The sequence below is a fragment of the Takifugu rubripes genome, chromosome 3 (assembly GCF_901000725.2).
Source record: "Takifugu rubripes chromosome 3, fTakRub1.2, whole genome shotgun sequence".
Taxonomy (NCBI): Eukaryota; Metazoa; Chordata; class Actinopteri; order Tetraodontiformes; family Tetraodontidae; genus Takifugu; species Takifugu rubripes.
The window spans coordinates 13,189,297-13,209,015 of NC_042287.1; the positions used below are offsets into that span (position 1 = coordinate 13,189,297).

Below are 19,719 nucleotides of genomic sequence, written 5' to 3' on the forward strand. Positions count from 1 at the left end.
TTCAGAAAGCGTAACAAAGCTCCAAATACCCACATGCACCACGATCAACAGCAATCACATTTATTTATTCAGTAATCAGAACCAGTTACCGGTATGTTCTTTTTTTGGTGAATCTGCCATTTACATTTCTCTGTAGTCCTGTTTTAGTCGTCTCTGGGAGACATGCCTGCTGTGCCCACTGACCTGATTTGGGAGAGCGCAAACTGCACGGGGGGATTTCGGATTCAAACAGCTCGCACCGAGGTAAAGTACGAAGTTTTTGCAAGAGATGACAGGCCGAGACCCTAGAGCAGCCTGCCAGAAGGTAACAGTTCGCTAGAAAGTGTATGAAGAAAACAGGATTTGCAGACAGGAACCTAGAGATTTAGAAAGTCTAGAAGGTGGCGCAGGCAAAGCTAGCTACCTATTACTTATATGTATCGTTCATTACCGATACTCAGAGTCTAATTTTGGGCTCCTGATCAGAGGATGGAAGCACTTCTGGACTTTAGTGATGCTGCACATGGTCAGTTTTTGGTATATCTTCTGCAAAATGTAACACACAACTCAACTGTGATTGCTTTTTTAATCAACACTTCAGACTTTACCCATTTGAAATAATCAACTCTGTCAATCATTGAGCGCAGTCCAAGAGGTCGAAGGCTGCAGGGCGTTCGCACCTAAAACGCAAGTCATGTTTCCACGTGCCGTCGCGCACGTCTGACAGAATGACAACACAAATTCACCTTTTTAAAAAAGCATTCGAGTCAAAAAAAAAGCAGAGGGGTTCAGCACATTAAAGACAATACCTGCAAAAGCTGAGATGAAAATAGAGTTCTATTTCTAAACCAGTCGAAAGATTCCTCTTAGCTGAGCCTGGAGGAAGCAGCCACTGCCATGGCAACAATGCTGATCTATATCACCAATATAGTAGGTAGGTCACAGCGAGCTATAAAAACCGACTTTCTCATGACAAGCGCTGACTTCACAAGTGTCTGCGCCCTCAAAGAAAGGCCGCTCGACGTTGAGCGGTATATTAAGCCCTATATTGTCCTCCAGACGTGCACGACACTTGGCTCAAACTGTATTCCCCAGACAGAAGCGGAGGGTGAGGTAAGACTCAGAGCTTTTTCCAGCAGCGTGACTCAAAGCCTTTTAATTCAGCTGTCACAGTGGAGGTCATGGAGCAACACTCAGCATTTACAGGCAGCGGCGCGATGATCAATGGGTATAACAAATGAATTATTGATATGCTCGCAGTCCCCGCAACAATAGCACTTCAAGAGGACTTTTATGAGGCGCAGTGCTGAGAAGTGAGCCTCCGTTTGGTGAGCAGCAGAGCAGCCCAGAGCGTTACAGTCAACAAAAAGGGAGAAAGACTGCCAAAGATTGGCAATTAGGGCGGCACACACAGTACAACAAGGAGGTTTACAGACCTGCCCGTCGAGATGACCGCCCAACTGTCCCAGAAACTACTGAAGCCCACTGTGGTGGCCCTCAATAGCCGCTTTCACTGACTAATGTTAAAAACCAACCAGCCATTCTACACAACAATCAGGGCAGAGCCGAGCCAGAGAGCCCGTCTCCTCCTCTCCTCCTCGCTGTCCATTTGACCTCACACTCACTGGCAAAGTGGATTTCTAACTCTGGGTGCTGGGAGAGGGAGAGAGGGAGCGAGGGAGAGAGAGAGAGAGGAAAACACTCTGGTTCTTTCCATTCCCACTGGGGGAGGGGGAGGTTTTCGTAGAATCAGGTCTGCTGCTCCATGATTCATTAGCACCAGCAGCCTGAAATAGCATTTTCAAACCTCATTTCAATCACGCCCTGTCCTAACAAGGCCACATTGTGCCGTTAAATCACCTGGACTGAGATTCGGTCCGAGCGGGCCCCAGAAGTGTGATCACTTTTCCATATATTGATTGTGAGATTAACATGCTGAACGCATGATTGATTCTCCCATTTTTTTTGGAATAATCAACTGATTAATGACATGAAGGGATACTGAATCCGTCTCCAGCGGTTCTGACACTATAAACATGCTCAGGAATACTTTGTTTGAGGGGGGGAAAGTCTGGCCAGTTTATGTTGTGAAAACTCCAGAGCACACCGCATAATTTATCTGCCATTATGTCGCATCAACATCGGTACGACTGCGTGGTTTATGTTTTAGTTTGGTGTTCCAGCGCGCCGACAGAAAAAACATTCGGTAGCTGCCGAAAAAAAGGGCTGCCGGCCCGGTCCTTCTCTTTCCTGAAATAAAACGCAACCTCTGGTGAGGAGACAGTTCACAGGCGGCTAAATCACAGCTAACATTAAACCACAGAGCTACGCTAAGCTTCCCGGCCTCCACCATCAGAGCAGCAGAGGAAGTGCTATATGTAGAACGCGTCCACTAAATCCAGCTTTTCCACTGTGCTTTCGCACTTGTTTTTCTGGAAAAGGGGGTGTTTCTATTTTGAAAAGAACCTGGAAAAATGAGAACATGGAAACCCTGTGTTATTGTATTTTTCTATACTTATTGGTGTCTATAACAAAGGGGCTGTCGTTGTTGACATACAGTATGTTCACAGATGTTTTGGTTAATTATAGATGAGTTCTTCCTTATTACGGAATAGAAATTGTCTGGTATGATGCCTCAAGGAAAGGTGTACTCCATAAACCTTTTTCCAGAGGCAACTGAGAGGAAAACAAAGTTGGCACGTGGCAGTTAAATTCTTATTAAACTACACCCAGACCTCACACACGCTAGTTAAATCATATGTTTTAATACCAGTGATTGAGAAACAAGACCAGATCCCCACAAATGAATAAAAAGTACCGGTAATAATTTCTTTAAATTCAGTGTTGAGTAAAATATGCTCTTTGTACCATCCTGCAGCTCCAGACAGGACAGATATCAGCATGTGGGGTGGGTGTGGTGGGTGGGTGGTTCTACCATCCTGCTGATCATTAAAAGGGCCCAAAGTTGAGACAGACCCGCCCAGAGCAGGTCAACATGTTGCCCACTACAGCCAATTGAACCCAACCCTGGTTGGTCCGTTCCAGGGAAGTACAGGGTGGGTTCAGGCAGCTGGTGAGGCACCATCCCAACCCCCACCCCCTCCCCCCGAGTGCTCCTTGGTGCTAAGACATGCTGGACTCTTACCAACGTACACACACGCACCCGGACAAAAAGGTCAGTGTGCACTCAACACCGGCGCGTCTTCTTTGACGTCAGGGCCATTTTCAAAATGTCACTTGGCTCCAGAACGGCAGCATCAGCAATGGCTGCCGTCCAGCAAGGAGCATCTGAGGCCAGGAGCTACCGTCAAACCCACCCTTAATGGGTCTGATAACATTTTGCTGCTCAGCCATTCTTGTTCTCTATGTCAGTGCAGTCTAAGAAAAAATGAAACTTCTAATACCGACTGAAGAGGGCCTAATTTATTTGTTTTAATTAGATATGAGAGAATACTATTCGAGATGGGATTTGTTGAGGGTAAAATTAGCTGGGAAATGGGGGCAGAAGCCAACACACACACACACACCCACACACACACACACAGGAGAGGCCTATTAAAAAAAGCCAGGTGTACATTAGACAGACTATTAAAGGCTCCTGTTTCCTCTCTAATGGCTGCAGAATTTCCTCTGACAACACAACGCTGCAGTGCTTCACACCGTGTTATTTTACTCACACAGGAGACAGAAGGACCGCCAGGGCCAACATCATGGGGCCTTTCTTTAGGGTGCAGGTGACGTGTGTTCACAGCTATAGCTGCAGATGACTTGCTTTGATGGTTTTACACATTACATAACGATTGTTATCATTTTCACAATGTATAAACCGCTTCCTATTCGATTAAATCCACTATGGCAACATAATCGAGTATTCCTCTTTAAGACTGCTGGCAAAGGCAGCGACTTTGAACATCAAGTTAAGCTTTGGAAACTGCAAAATACAGGACGATCATTAAATTTGCCATTTATGGACGTTCTTTAAGTTGCTAAAAGCAGTTCCATGTGCACAAATACTGTCGTTCCACTTTACAAGGAGACATTAAAGTTCACCCCTGATGTGCACATGGCAGGAAAAGATTACCTGGTTAACGAGTGCTAAGAAAATGCATATAATTTCAGATGTTTAAACGTCTCATGCACAAATGCATGCAAGGCAGCGCAAAACAAGCGCACAGGAGTTGGAAAAAACCATGCACGTGTGCACGCCTTGCAGCATAAATGTATTGAATGACTTGTTACTGGCCGCTGGACACAGTTAAGTGCAGCAGGGCACAACTACAAAGGCAGTTACAGCATTAGAACTCAAGCCCTTTGCTCTTTGAAGTGACGTTTTAATAAGGAAGAGACAATGTCAGCAGACGAGTGTCTCCCCTTCTGCAGCAGGAGGGCAAATGAGAAAATATGAGATATCGATCGAGGACTGCGAAGCCTGTGTTGTTTGCGAATGTGTGTTTGCTTTAGATTTTCCTCCTCGCTTCTGTCCGCTGTGAGAACTCTGAACAAAAGACAGTGTGCATGCTTCAGTGGAGACAAGAGGGCTCTTAATACTTTCTGACTGCCTGCCCAGACTGTATGGAGCGGTGAACGACACATGCACGCAGGCACACGGGCACACGCATGCGAGTTCAAAGTAAAAGCCTAACTTCAGACGTAAATAGAGCTTTATTTAGATTGGATAAAAGATGTCTCCTTACAGTTAAGAAGCTGATACTTTTACTGATAAAATGTCCATGCTGAAAACACAGCTTTAGGTGGAAAAATAACACAGCAGGTAACCTTAAAAAAGGAAGCTGTGGGAATAATTACCGTGGTGACGGGGTGCACTAATCAGCACCCCTCTTAAACGTCTCTAGGTGTGTATTTTCTCTGTTTTTCCTGTGGTCTGCCCCCACAAGTTTTCCATGATTGCTGACCATTATGGAATGCTTCCTTCCTCTTGATTGACCCAAAGAATGAGGAAAAAAACACTATTGGGATTTTAATGAGCTCGTGTACAAGAGACAAGAGACCCTTCCAGCACATGTGGATGGATACCTTCACAATTAGTGTCCAAATACTTGTGGACAGCATGGTCTAGTATCCTTTGCTTTGGCTTTCTCTAAATCTAAACCTGCACCAACATGCTGTTGGAAAAAGTGAATCGCTTCTTATTCCACTGCCCAGAGCTTCTCTTGACCCTGTTTCATGATATTTTTGCATGTCAGCTTTGAGCACAGGTGGTTCCTGCATGGCAGTCTATGAATACTTACTCATGCTACGTTTGACTTGACTAATTGCTCGAGTGTGTTGTCACGACAACGCGCTGCGGTGCGCTGGTCGCTCGCTTTTCTTCCAACATTCAAACGCGAGCCACTTTTTCTTAGAATGTTTATTTTTTAGTAAATATGTCTTTGAATCAGAGGGGGAAAAATGCAGGGGGAAAAAAATGTAACATTGTGTCCCTCAGAAGAATTTTGTCCCTCCTCTCGCTGGCTTCAAGTACACCAAAAAATCCATTTGGCTTGTGGGACCTTAATTACACTTTGAATAAATCCTTATAATAGCCGTGATCCCATTGATACACGAGAGGCCTGTTTTTTTAACAGTAATACTCTTCAGTCTAAGAGGATCAGGCTGCTTTGACGCTACTGGAGCCGGCGATGATCTAGGAAATGTAAGTGGCGCCGCGGCCTCTCGGCGCGGTCATCGTGCAGTATGTGTGTCAGCCAGAGCGTGAGCCTGCTTTGCACAGCACCAGCACATTGATTTGGGTCAAAAGGTCATTGATTGGTGTCTTCCAGTCTCTAGGCGATGCCACAGCGGCTGCCACACACTCGGCCGCTGCTCCGCTCACGCAGCTGCTGCCGGTTGGCATGGAAACTTCCTGGAACCCACTGTCAGCTAAATTATAACGTGCCAAAAAAAAAAAAACAATTCCTGAGAGACGGAGCACTAACGGAAGTAATGAAATACAGGGACGGATCGTGCAACAATCGTTTAAGTGGTTAATGGATTTAAATCACCGATGAGGTCATGCATGGTTGTAATGACATCATTGAGCCGATAGTAGTCACTTACACCCACTGTCACCTTGTTGGCTCTTTTAGCGAGCACCTATTGATCTACGAAGTTGTAGTACAGTCAGAGGAAACCCAGACTCAGAGCTGTCTTATCGGAGAAACAACACTGGGGCAGTGAACTGAAAAAACTGGCAATGTTTGCTGCTCACTACGTTACTCATCACACATCACTTGCTCAGAGAGCCGGAGGGCCCAGCTCTCACTCCTAATTACCCACCGTAGCACAGATGAAAGAGACAACCCAAACGTAGTAGGACCCAGACAGACGTACCCCGTCCTCTTCAGCTACTCCCGGGGAAAAAAAAACAACACGAACCCAGGCAGAAAACTGCCCCCCGAGTGAGTCTCCTATAAAACATGTAGACCGGCATGTATATTTCAGAGGGACATGAGAATTAGCCCACATTCAGCAGACAGCTGTGAGCCCACACACCCAAACACAGCCCAGACAGACGTTTGCATTCTGTGCAGCAGCTGCAGCACCTGCTTCAGACACACACACACAAACTAAAATGCACCTAAAGAAAAGAAAAACGTTGTTTTTTTTGATCGTTTGCTTCGGGAACTCACCGGCTAATCTGCCTTCGAGGGTTCCTCTGATCTCACTCTCTTTCTGGAATCTCACAAGGTCTTTTCATGTCTTGCAGTGCGACGCAAATGGAAACGGGGGGGTAAAAGCCAGTTTTTGGTAACCCGACAGAGCGATACGGGCAGGGTCGGTGAGGAGACGGCATGAGTCTGCTACTGCCGCTCTTCCCTCGCTAGCTCGGCTCTCTAACCACGACCACGCTGCTTCCCTGCCTCTCTCACTCTCTCTCCTCCTCCTCTTCCTCCTCCTCCACCTCCTCCCTTCACCCTCTACACACGCACCGTCCCTGCCCCAAAAAGAAGGGCTCCTCCTGCCCTGCGCTCTCCCCGTCCTGATCCGGCACCATTCAGAGCAGAGAGAGAGTCTAAACAATGCCGCCGCCACCGCCGCCGCCACCACTCTGAAAGGAGCCCAGGAGCAGTTCTCAGCCGGCAATAATGCTGCCTCAACTGTCACCATGGAAACTAATGACGGCCCGCTGGAAGGAGGGGGCGTGGGGGGGATGAGGGGAGATGGAGAGGGAGGGGAGAGTTAAGTGAGGGAGAGAAAGAGGGAAGAGCAGATGAATGAAAGATGGGGGAAGTGTGTGAGTAACAGTGCCTTCAGTTTTGTGAGTGTGTGTCAGGATATGAGTGTACAGGGAGATATTTAGAAGGTATTCATTACAAAAGGAGGTGGAGCGTTCCTTTCCACAGTTATTCTCACCGCTCCTTGTTTTTAATGACCCTCATTTTTGGTATTTGTCCCCTTCTGTCAAGAAAAAAATGGCAAAATCAAACCATTTTGGCTTGGTTGGGTATTTCTTTTCCCATCAGTTGAGTTTCATATTCCCCCCTTTTTTAAACAATTTGCACATCAGTAGTGTAAATAATGAATGTTCCTGTGTACCTTTGGGAGCCTCGGGGTCCCTGGGGAGTACACCCTTGTCCCTGTAACTTCCCCCCGCAGACACGAGGATCACAAAAGCTGGATGACGAGACCAAGCTGCTCCATCCTGCTGCATATGCACGTGTAATTACAAACACTCCCCCGGCCTCAACATCCGAGAGCTCTCCCTCTTCACACTCAATAGTTGAGGTGACACCGGCCTAAAAGGGGGGGGGGTTGACACCGACCGACACCGGCTCTGAACCCACAGGCGAATGCCACAAATTACCATGGAAACGCTGCTGGAATATCCCTGTTTCATAAAGGGAATCGGCTTTAAAAGCGGGGAGTGAGGAGAGCGACGGAAGAGAGGGACCGGGGCGGGGGGGGGATGGGTGGCCGAGTTTGTTTGAGATTCATCGCAGGAGGTTTAAAATTGTAAGTGAGTCGAGAGCGTTTGGGAGGAGGCAGAGGCGGGCCGCGGCCGGGGATTCAGCATCTCCAGTTGTGTTTCCCTGGCCAGCGTTTGCCGACATTCCCAACAGGTTATGAATTATGCATCGCTACGGAGGGAGGAACAGGTGCTGCTCTGCACGGTGATGGAACGCACTGCCCACCCAGACAACCTGCTGAGCTGAAAGAGTCTCACATGAGGAGAGTCGAAATATCTATTTCGGTAATATTTCAGCACAGCCAAGAAAAGAGGGGCCGGTTTGTTGGAATGCAGTTTCAGTCGGCTCTAATATCCTGATTGTTGGGAGGTGCACCCCTGACAGGGCTGGATGTGTTATCGAATCAGGCCAAAACCGGAGGACACGTCCAACGTCGCCACGGCTCTTTTGCCCTTCTGTCACCCTCTGTGCTCGTTAATTACAGCAACGATCTCTCTCCCCATCTGTCCACACAAAAGACGGCGTGATTATTCTTCCCCGCGCTTGCGATACGAACGAATACAACGCCCGTGCAAATCTTCCTGGTGCTGCTGACCTATAAGGACAGCATCTGCCACACATCTGCCCGACGGGATCAGCCCACACACTCCCTCATCCACGAGAAACTCAAACACACATGGGATGGAAAATGTAATCCAATGGCTTTTTTCTATACATTTTAAACAATCTTTCAAAAGTGCCATAAATAACAGAGATGGGATGACACGCCATCCGCACGGTTCCAGGCTTGGGAAAAAAAAAACTGCCTTCAAATCATCCCCTGTCCTACCTCTGGAACATTTAAGCCCAGCTAGACCCAGAAAATTTGGATGGATGCGTTTTTGTTTAATAACTCTGATCAATCGGCGCCCTCCCTTTAGTCGTCCCAGCGTGCGCCCTGCGGATGAGAGCCGGAAGGAGGACACGGGGCTGTTGTCATGGAGACTGTTCACATTCCACAGCATGTTGACCCAACTGCAGGTTTTTTCTTTCCAAACAGAAAACACGGGCACGCTTCCAGGCATGCGTATAATCTTCATACTACTCCACAAGTAGCGTGCACGCACACAAAAAGCGGGCGAGGCGGGCGCCGTACCAGAGTCAAATCTGGGAAAATAACTTTTAAATTCTCACATCGTCTGAAGGTCCAGGAGCACCGGGAAGACACAACAACCTGAGAAATCTCAGCAGACGATGGAGGTCGAGGAAGGACACGGTTAACAGCTGTAGGCCTCGGCGGCTGCTGGCGGGCGTTCATGTGGGCTCGCTAATCCACTGGATCGGCTTTCTCTTCTGGGAATTGTGTTCACAAAGATTCAATGGAGGGATCAGTTGGACTTTTCAGAAGGAGGGATCGTCAACATGAATGGCTTGTGTTGTTAGCGTATGCGCCAGATTTAATTGGTGTATCTTCAGAAAGCATTTGAAAGCATTTCTCTGCTCAAATATTAACCCTGGCAGCCACCTTCGATCAAAACGATGTGTTCAAATTAGTCTAACGAGGAGGAGGATGACGCCATCTACCTCTCCCTGGAGTTGATACCACTCCGTAAAGAAAAAGTCATTAATATTTCACCCCGAGGAGAATCTTTTAATTCATTATTAATATTTAACCCTCTCTGCAGCATCGAGGTCTTATCTGAATTACAAAGAGCCTGGCAGAAAAGAGAGGTTGTAGATCTGCTAGCATGTGGGGTAGGGCTGCTCAAGAAGGTGGTCCTCTACCTGGGTCTGATGCCTGGCCTGGGGGCACGATGGAGATGGTGCGTGCAGAGCAGAAAGCAAAAGGAGAGAAGCGAGAGGATTGAGAGTGGATGGAGATCTTGTTTAGCATCAGCTTTAATCAGAATTTAGCTTTGAAATGCATCCCTCTGCTAGCAGAGCATCATTACATGACAACGAAAGCGGTTTAGAATGTTTCTGCTGCCTCAACTCTGTTTTTAACAGCACGTGTCCTTGATTGTGGCCGTGAAAGGCGTGATGGAAGCGAGCGGCGTGGCGCCGGTTTGAAACTATTAAAGGTGCAACCGTACATGTGTGTCTGTGAGCGTGGGCAAATGAGCGGCGGTCCACGCGCAGTAGGTCTGGTCATCTGACGCTGCAGGCTCATCTCTCCCCACGGCGCCCAGATGGCCTGTGATTATACACGGCTCAGCAGAGATTACTGCACAGCAGAGACAGAAATACAGAGTTCACGTGAGGAACGAGCTGGCACAAAGAACCAAAAGAGGTTGGGGGCGATGATGCCGAGCAGCCGCAAAACCATCGTCACACAATCTGCCTGACGTTTTTAAAACACACCTCCACCTCATGGCAACACAATTTACATTTTAGCATCACTGCAGAGCACCTGCAGCCAAGAAAAAGAGGAATATGCGTTAGGTTGGAAAGTGATGGATGGTGAAGGTTGCAGTACATGTGTATGGGGGGTGGGGGGATTTTGGTCAGAATGTCTCTTGAAAGAGACACAGACGCACACACTTAGTGATTTCACCCGCAGTGATGTGACATGATGGATAACACACAAAAAGAGTGGTGTGAAAGCTTTGCTTCACTAAGCCAACATCATTAATCACTGTGTGTTTATGTCTGTGTAGAGTCTCAATCATCCAGGTCAAAACTAGCGTGGCTAACGGTGTGTTTACTACTATAAATGCATGGCAGCACAACAGTGGGCCGGGCCAGTGGCGCAATGGATAACGCGTCTGACTACGGATCAGAAGATTCTAGGTTCGACTCCTGGCTGGCTCGTGATCTTTTGTGAGCTGGAGCTTCAGCTGTGGAAGAGAGCTGTTTGATGTTGTTGGGACGTTGCCAAGGTTACTTTGACAAGGTACTGGAACTCCACATCAAGGAATTCAAGATGGCACCTGAACCTAAATGCCATCGTCCTCTTCCTTTTTTTAACAAAGAATATTAATATGTTTGCATTGTCCTCTGCAACAGAATAAATCAACTCGTCACGTTAGCCAAAACTGAGCGATATAAAGTAGCTTCTTTGCTTACGCGGAACGGGGAGTTGGCTCAGCCTATTTAAAACATTAATACAAAAATATATAAAATATTGCTTCATGTACTCTGCTAAAGTGAATCATCAGTAGCAAAGCCACAGTCGCCTTATGAGGCAGCTCTGGTCGTGAACTCGAGATGTGAGCAGACTTTAAAGCTTGAAAAGAGAACAGAATGCAAAACATGCCAAGCTTCCAGTTGTGAATGAGTCAAGACTTTGACACCTCAGACATGCACACATACACAAACGCTTATATTCTTAACCCTAACCATCCCAACCAACCCTCCAACCCTGACCCAGACACTGTCTTCACCCTCAAAGAGTCCGTTGGAGGTGTGGGGCCCATCAAAATGGAACCACTTTACTCATAGAAAGAGGATGTTAGTACTCAGTAGGACGTAAACGTGACACAAACACACACACAGACACACACACACTGAAAATAAGAGCAGCGGTCACATTTCTGCTACTGGAACATACCAATGAGGTGTCGTTCAGGGAAGCAAACCCAAAACCTGTTATGGAATCGTGCCTATTGTGAGGAGTGTCTCTGTCAGGACATTGCTGGCCCACCATCACAGCTCTCCAACATTTTTGTGTCTATGATTTACTGGGTACAAACAGACACGGAAGCAAAGTCGTGAGCGTGCGTGTGTGCGTGCATGCGTGCGCTAACTTAGCGAGGCCCATCACACAGTTTCGAAGACAGATGGCATTTAAACAACATATTTTCCACGCGCTCCAGATTTTATTTATCGCTCGGCCGAAGGTGCAGGAGTGTAAAACATTAGGGGGGGAAAAGCAACAAGCTTTTCCAGGGAACCAGCTGATGCTCACACGTGACCAAATGCAAACATCCGGAGACAGAGTTTTTGTTGTTAATCACATTTTGACCTTCCAGGGTCGATGTAAATCACATCAAGTGCCGGATAGTGAATTAGGCTTTTAAAGAAAGACAAAGAAAATGCAGAAAGGCTGTGACAACTGTTTGAGGAAGAGTGTCCGCGGTGGTGGACAGGAACAGGATCCATCTGTGTGGATGTACCTCTCATCTCCTCATTAGACGCCGGGAGTTATGACCGTCCTGTGATGAGAGTTATGGCTGCAGCAAAGCATGCTGGGACAGGATGGTAAAGCACGGTGGGTCTGGGGTTCAGATCCAACAGTAGTTTTGATCACATCCATGGCCTGAGCTAGAAGGCAGGCTGTCATCTACTGTTTAAAGTGCAGATCATCACACCGGGTTTTAGTTTAAAAAAAAAAAAAAAAAAAAAAAAAAAAATCATGAATCTGTACTCCAGGGCGAACGTCAGGTTCCAGAAAATCATTAAAACAATGAAATAATAATATATAGCAAGATAAACTATAACATGGTTTATATTATAACAAACTATAGCAACTATAAGACACATAAAACACCTGAATGTCATCAAGGACAGTCTGGGACTTAAGTGAACGTGTAAAGTATTTAAATTAAATAATTTGATTAAAACATTGTAAAACATTGATGAGGAAAAAATAGCATGTTCTAGAAAAATACTCCTGTGAAATTGCATCCACAGTAAGACGTTTACCGGTATGTGTTTACTCAAAATTCAAACAGGAAGTCTGTTTCTGAGCGGGGGAAATGAGTCCAAAACACTGCAGTGCCATCTAGTGGCCGACCAAGTGTTGTGCACATCCTGAGCCGTCACCAAAACTAGTCACGCTGTCTAAAATAACGAAAATAATAAAAGTAATAAGGAAGGAAGTAACAAAACAGAACTTCTATAGCTTATAAAATAATGTAAGCCATGTTAGTAAGTTCCATAGACAAATCCGTGCAAAGATATTTCAGTCTGGAATTACAATACTTAAATATGGCCAATAAAAAAGAAACAGTCTAAACAATAACAAGGAGCCCACACGCCAACATGTAAGTTAAGAATGTAGATGTTTTTGTTAACATACGAACAGCCAAAAATAACAATGTAACAGTTCATCCTTCCTTCCTTTAGGATTTTCCCAGCCTGCCTGTGGCCCAAATCTGATCCCACTAAAAAGGTTTTTATGTCCAATATCAGAGTTTTCCTATTTCCAGTCCTGGTTTCCTCACTTATTCAATTAATTCCGTGAATTACCAAAAGTTACACGTATTTGCCATTTTGATGGTCAATTTGATTATTTAATTGACATTTTGTTCTAATTTCAGTTTTCAATTTTTTTTTTTTTTTTTTTAATGGCCAGTATGTGGAAAGGTTAATCAGCAATGGGGTCACACTTCCAGGACCACCATCCCAAACCCGGCTCTCCCCTCCCTCCTCTTCCTCCCTGCCTCACCAGTGCCAACAGGAAACTGACTGTGTCTGACTTTTCTTTGCTGAGAAGGAGCTTTGCTCATAAAATGCACATAAACACAAAGAGAAGCAGCATGGAACGTGCTTTAAGTGCATATTTCCATATGACTTTTCCAGGAAAATCCCCTCATGAGGGAAGGTCCAATCCAGGCAGACAGACAGCAGACTGGAGGAGAAACCCAGACGGACGCAGAGGTCCTTTTCCAACGACATTTACGGGTGTAAAACCTGAACACTTTCTCTCTCCTGTTTATCAGATCTCGCAATAAAACAGCTGCTTCCCCCCCCCCATTTTAAAATCAGCAGAGAGGCCGTGAACGTCCGCACCGCAGCACGCGGCCCAAAGGGCGCACGATCTAATGAGCAGGATGACGATTACGCAGCCTCTTTGGGTCAGTGCTTCACATTTAACGTGCCAGAACCTTTGCTGGGTGACATTTGCTAATTGTGTCCATTTCTAGAAGCGCTCAACAGTTGGTACCATTTAAGAAAACTAGGTCACTTCCGCCTTCTGTGTGAGTGTATGTTTGAGTGTGTGTGTGTGCATGTGTGTGTGTGTGTGTGTTGCCCAGACACAGCTGAAAGCCAAGAGACCTCCAGTAAAACACAGTACGCAGGAAAACGCAGTAACTCTGAACAGAAACATCCTCATATCAAAGAGAATTTGAGTCAGAACAAATGCTGCTACAGTCCAGCTCCTAAAATCCCCTCTGAACATTTCTACATTATATTAAATTAGAAATAAACTGTACAGAGGAGTAAATTAATACTCGATAATATTACTGGAACGGTCAACATCTCGTTCATTTTAAGTTTTAGATTCTTACATGTAAATGTTTCTTTTTTAAACAAAATGACAAGGAAAGTGTCAACGTGTTCAAATGATTAATTTAAAGGACAGAAATATGAACCACAAATGTTACTGAATGCACTGTATGTATGCACGAGGACCTCGTAGCCACCCGACAGTGGAGACCGCCTCAGTTGTCAAACTTGCCTCACGGGCGCCGACGTGTAAGCGTCTGCTGCATCGCAGGTATTCACGCACATGCCACCCAACGGCAGCCACCTCGCCATCGCGGCCACCAAACCTTCATCCGTTCCTCGGCAGGTGATGGGCGTGCGGGATGATTGCACGGTGGCGTCACAATTCGGCGATGAGTCAAAAACCTGTTCAACAGGAGCGTCAATATGACGCTGCGATCCATTCTCTGTGCACACAGAAGGTATCTATCACAACAAAGCCAGCTCATGAGCCCTCCCAAATTTTTGACATATTCAAGGGCTGTTCATACTCCGTCTCCTGCTGCAGGCTGGGCGCTTTACAGCGAAACCTAATAAAGTTCTAAAGTGAAAAGGCAGAGGTGACACACACTGACGTCATGATTCGCATTCAAGGTGGAGCTGTCAGCTCAGGCAGGGATTTGACGACCCTGAGATGGACATAGAGGCGTGAAATTGCCTGGCAGAAAAGCGGTGAATCGCGTTTGAGGCTGGTTCTCCGCAAACTCAGGAACCGCAGGGCCCGCGCACGAGCGGCGCGATGTTATGGAAATCAATGTGACACCCGGGCTGGACGAGAACGGGCCCGGAGCTTGTGATCGGCCCTGGAACTGACTCACGCTGCCTCATGCAGAAGCAGGGAGACAAGGAGACGCAGGGTCAGAGAATAACGTGACAACAGAAATTGGAGGGAGGCGGGGCCTCTTGGGTCCCTGCAGCCCATAATCTGACCTTCTTGCTGCTCTCCTTTCATGTCAAAATCCGGTTTTACAGCCTAATTTATGCCGAGGCGCCTTGCGGCTGACCACATTCATGTAAAATGCCTTCAGAGCCCAGGTGAGAGAACGCCCCCCTGTCAGCGCCTCTGATGCTGTTCTGAAGGTACCATGAAGGTCCGACTCCTTCCTGGATTGAGCATTCCTCGGTGCCCCTTATTGACAGTCAGTAAATGCGGCTTTTTGTCGCAGCACGATGAACCATCAGTGCAACAACAACCGACACTGTGTGCAGCCGCTCCGCCTGTTTGTCGCTAATTAAACACAATAGCTCCCAATGTGCGACTCTGAGGCACATGCACTGCATCCCTGTCCCAAAATAAGCAGTCGCCCACAAACAACCACAAATAATCCGTCTGCCTTGGTCTTTCGCTGCTGGGCTCAGTCTTTTTTTGGGGGGGAACTCTGGGGTCAGCCTTCTCCTGCACCAGCTCTCGGGAGCATCGGAGGGTAAGTGGATCCCATGAAGAGTGATTTCACGAGTGCTCTCCTCGCCTAACGTATAAACTGGCATTCGAGACGATGCTGGAAAATGTGGGACGAAAATGAGCGCCACGAAGAGCAACGGCGGGATCATCGGAGCTGAAGAGAAGGGAGGGGGGCTGGGCAGATAATATTCTCACCGTCCTTCCCCCGAACTCCTGTGCAGCGTGTTTATCTAAAACTGGGGAGAGATGTTTACATTGGCTTGTTTAAACATGGGGAGACCCAATAGCTTTTGTTAATAATAAATAAGCTAAACGGGCCGTCAGGAGATCCGTGCGGGAGCTTCGAGCTGGCACGCGCAGACCTTCGTCGCCCATCCACTTCTCACAGGGCGGAAAAGCCCGATGGAGTTCTCAGATCCATCCCATCTCGCTGCGCTTCGCTCGCACAGTGATTTATCTTGATAGATTCTCCAAAGATTTGATAGATGCAGGCTGTGACCCTGTTAACCCTGTCATCATACACACCAAAGTAAGCATTAGCCAGCACGCAGGATGGCATTTGTCCCATATGGAAGCACAAAAGTTGAGGGGAAGTGCAGAAAATAACATGGTTGATCTGACTGCCTGTGTGTGTGTGTGTGTGTGTGTTGAGGGGTGGGAGTGTGACGGCACGGCAGAGATTGATCTGGGACAGTGTGGGAGAGAGAAAGGGAACTGGAGAAAAAAAAAAAAAGGCAAGGCCTTGGGAACAAGAGTGTGTGTGGGAGAGAAGCGATACGCTGCTGGACTGCTGGAAAACGAGTCAGCCAGGAGGACGGTAGATCGATTCCCCCCTTGAGCCTCACAACAAACACGCTCTTTTTCCCTCTGCATAGCTGTCTTCTGCTGCCTGATGTGGGCCCATCTCTATCGCTTAATAGACCCCCACCACCTACACCACCCCCCCACCCCCCCACCCCATATCCGCCTGCATGCTAACACTTAAATGTGCATGAGGGATTTTAGGACATGAACCAATTTTCTGAGCTGTTTAGTTCTCACAGTAATTCAGTGTGGTAAGATGACAGCGATATTAAGCCAAATGTCCCAGATCTGTCAACTCAGGGAAATGCAACAAAAACAGACAATAAACTGGGCACAGAGAATAATAAACAACTGGTTTAGAGGCGTTTCTTATAACACACACACACACACACACACACACACACACACACACACACACACACACACACACACACTTCATCAAGTCTCTTTCTCTCTCACATACATCATACATAATCAACATTTGTACAACACTTTAAAGTTGGCTTTTATGCCGTTATGTCTCTCCCTCTGCGCGTGTGTCTGTGCGTGTGTGTTTGGAGGGTGGTGTTGGTGGGGCGCTCTGCCGTCAGATTAGGCCAATTGTGAGGTCAGAGCTGCTTCTCCCGGGGTTCGGCACGACTTGGCTCCTATTCTTGCCGTGTCAGCTGAAGCTTTCCAAACAGACCTTTAAGAATCTCCGTTTCGGTGGTCGTGCGGGGCAAACGAACGCAATTCCGAGAGCAGTTTGAAAGCCGATGCGGGCCCTGCAGCTGCCCCCACTGACAGCTGGCGAAAACATTTGGGAAGCCCCCCGAAAATCCCGCAACAATCCGCAGCCATTTGGAGCAAAGGCAGAGATAAGACGGAGGAGACTTTATTAGGACTTACCGGTAGCTGAAACCCCCTGCATCCTGCACAAACGTCTTCCCCAGTCCCTCTCGATTCAATCAGCCCCCTTTTCTTGGAGAAAGTAGCAACAACTCGCCTCTCCAACGTCGGAAGTCTGCGTCTCCTTTTCTCCCTTCTCCCCCCACCGTTTTGCGTAAAAGACGCGCTCACTCTGAAGTCACTTCCATGATTCCCAAACGGACGCGAGCGATTTCCACCCGGGTGATATTAGGAGCAGAATCACAGCACTGCCATGGAGTGATTTACTCCTCCCTCTCCTCAAGTCTTTCCTCTGTGTGCCGCTGGAAAAAGAAAAAAGAAAAAAAAGAAAAGAATTGCGCGCTCCTGGCGCGGCGAGCGCGCACGACAGTCCCATTCATTCGAGAAAGCTGCAACGATAAGATAGAATAGAAGGAAACCTACAATTAAGTTGAATCTCGTTGATAAAAATCAAACGTGTCAGCAGAGTTTAAACACCCCCCGCTTTTTTCCAGGTTTTCCATGTTCCAGGATGGAACTCCCAGCCACGATGTGCCCATCGGCCATTGAGGCGGTTTGTCACGTGAAGTCATGAAAGGGATGAGTTCTATTTCCAGAGATATCTCTGCCTCGGAAAACCCGACAGCTGCCCATTAGTGTGGAAAAAAGGAGGCCAGGAACACGAACTGGCACGGGCTTTCCAAGCCACTGCTCAGACCTTCTCCTCTCCTTTTAATTGATTGCCTTCAGTTTGGAAGGAACTGAAAGGGTTCTGTCAGCCGCCTCCGTGAATCATGGGAAGGAATTTGCACACTTTTGGTCATAAAAGCGGAGTTGCTGATGAAATCTGAGAGTCTTCTGCTGCTCTGATACCTTCAAGGGCAGCTGTTGCTTTAAAGGGAGTCGGGAGCACCTCGGTTACACTTGGAGTATCTTAGCATGTTTGTTTATTGCTGTAAAAGTAGTTGTGAACACTGGAACAGCTGTGACACACGTGGGGGGGGGCAAAGGTTTTGTCACATTTCACATATTTTATTGCAGAAATATTAGAAATTGCATCAAATGATCTCAGCCTTCAGAAGTGGCCAGAGTCCATTTCTTCCATCTTCTTGCACGACTGCGTTAGCTTGTTCCCTCAATGCTGCCACTGTTCCCAACCACTCTTCCGCGGCGTGACAGCAGCCAGCAGGCCTCCCTCACCGTCTGTCTGTCTGTCCGTCTGTCTGTCTGTCTGTCCGTGTGTGTGTGTGTGTGTGTGTGTGTGTGGATGCTGCTGCACGTGTTGAAGCCGCTCGGATCACAGCAGCAGGGCCTGTGAGGAAAATGACTCCCTGTCTGGCCGCACACTGGGCGATGGGCGATGTGGTTGACCTTTACCTCTGCCCCGTGGCCGCAATTGCGCCCAGGACGTTTGCAAATCCGAGCAACGGAGAACTCATTGCCCTCTTCTGTTCTTCGGAGAATAGCGTTTTCTTGGATGAGTGAACTCATGATTAAAACAGAGTGGATCCCGGAGCCCCTGTTTGTGCCTCCCCGTGCTCGGAGCTCCTGCCCCTCATGCTGCCTGGGACAGAGAGCAGAACGCAAACATTCCCCCTGGGATACGTCCTCTCCCCCACCTCCCTCGAGGATCCAGTGCTAATAACCACAGAGCAGAGAGCAGCATTCATGGGACAAAGGGAAGGATGGAGGAGCGGGGGTGAGGTAAGGATGGAATGAAGGATAATGGGGGGTGTCAAGCAGCAAAGGTGTGAAATTCACCTCAGAAAGGTGAGATAAGCTATACAGAGTGCTAACCCCCCCCCGATGGTGCAAATACTCCAATCATGTGACTGATCACACCCAAGACTCAGCTGTCAGTCCCGATTCCTCTGCTCAGGGGTGCAAATTAAAGCTCGACCCAACACCTACTGTATTTGGCTGATGATGGTTCCGCCGTAACCTGGCATGTTGGAGAAGACACCACAGTTTCTTTGGGAGCGGGGAGATAACAAGTGAGTCAGATGGGAGGACACTGACCCTGCACCCAGAGTCAGGACTAAAGAATGTTCTGAAGCAGCACAAGGCTGAGATCACACACACACAAACACCACTGGTCACGCTTTTAAGAAAAACAGCTGCAAAATTTAGGAATGTTACTACTCGGGCAGGTACACATGTTATGGTAATTGACTGTTTTCTGCATAGTTGCTTTTCAAAGCTTTATTTTTACAGTGTAGATGTGTGGATGTGTCCATGTGAGGCCTGTGCTGTCTCCAGATCAGCTGATCACAGCCGCCTGTTCCTTTAGGCTCCACATGGACTCCTCACATGACAGCCCGGGCTTGTAAACATGAAGAAGACTCTTTTGTTAGCACACACACACACACACGCACGCACACGCACACACACACGCGCACGCACACACGCGTGACTGAAATGTGAAGATCTAATCAGCTGTGATACAGCGACATCAAGTGGCGATGTGTGGCATTGCACCAGGGTGAACCTCTATCACAGGTATCTGCCAAATCCAGTCCTCGAGGGGCGAATTCAAGCCGGGTTTTGTGTCCTACCAGGCAGAAATCCCTT

At 47.5% G+C, this 19,719-nt stretch overlaps 1 protein-coding gene and 1 non-coding gene across 2 annotated transcripts in view; one reads left to right on the forward strand and one right to left on the reverse strand.

Moving 5' to 3' along the window:
• The window catches only part of fgd (faciogenital dysplasia), a 33,466-nt gene extending 15,985 nt beyond the window's left edge, over positions 1 to 17,481 (reverse strand). The window contains exon 1 of the mRNA XM_011602576.2: positions 17,170 to 17,481. Coding sequence (XP_011600878.1) covers positions 17,170 to 17,191 — 22 coding nt within the window. The 5' untranslated portion in view covers positions 17,192 to 17,481. The remainder of the gene's footprint in view (positions 1 to 17,169) is intronic.
• trnar-acg (transfer RNA arginine (anticodon ACG)) lies at positions 10,604 to 10,676 on the forward strand. Its single transcript has one exon. It is a non-coding gene; the product is annotated as a tRNA-Arg (tRNA).
• Positions 17,482 to 19,719: the final 2,238 nt, after the last annotated feature.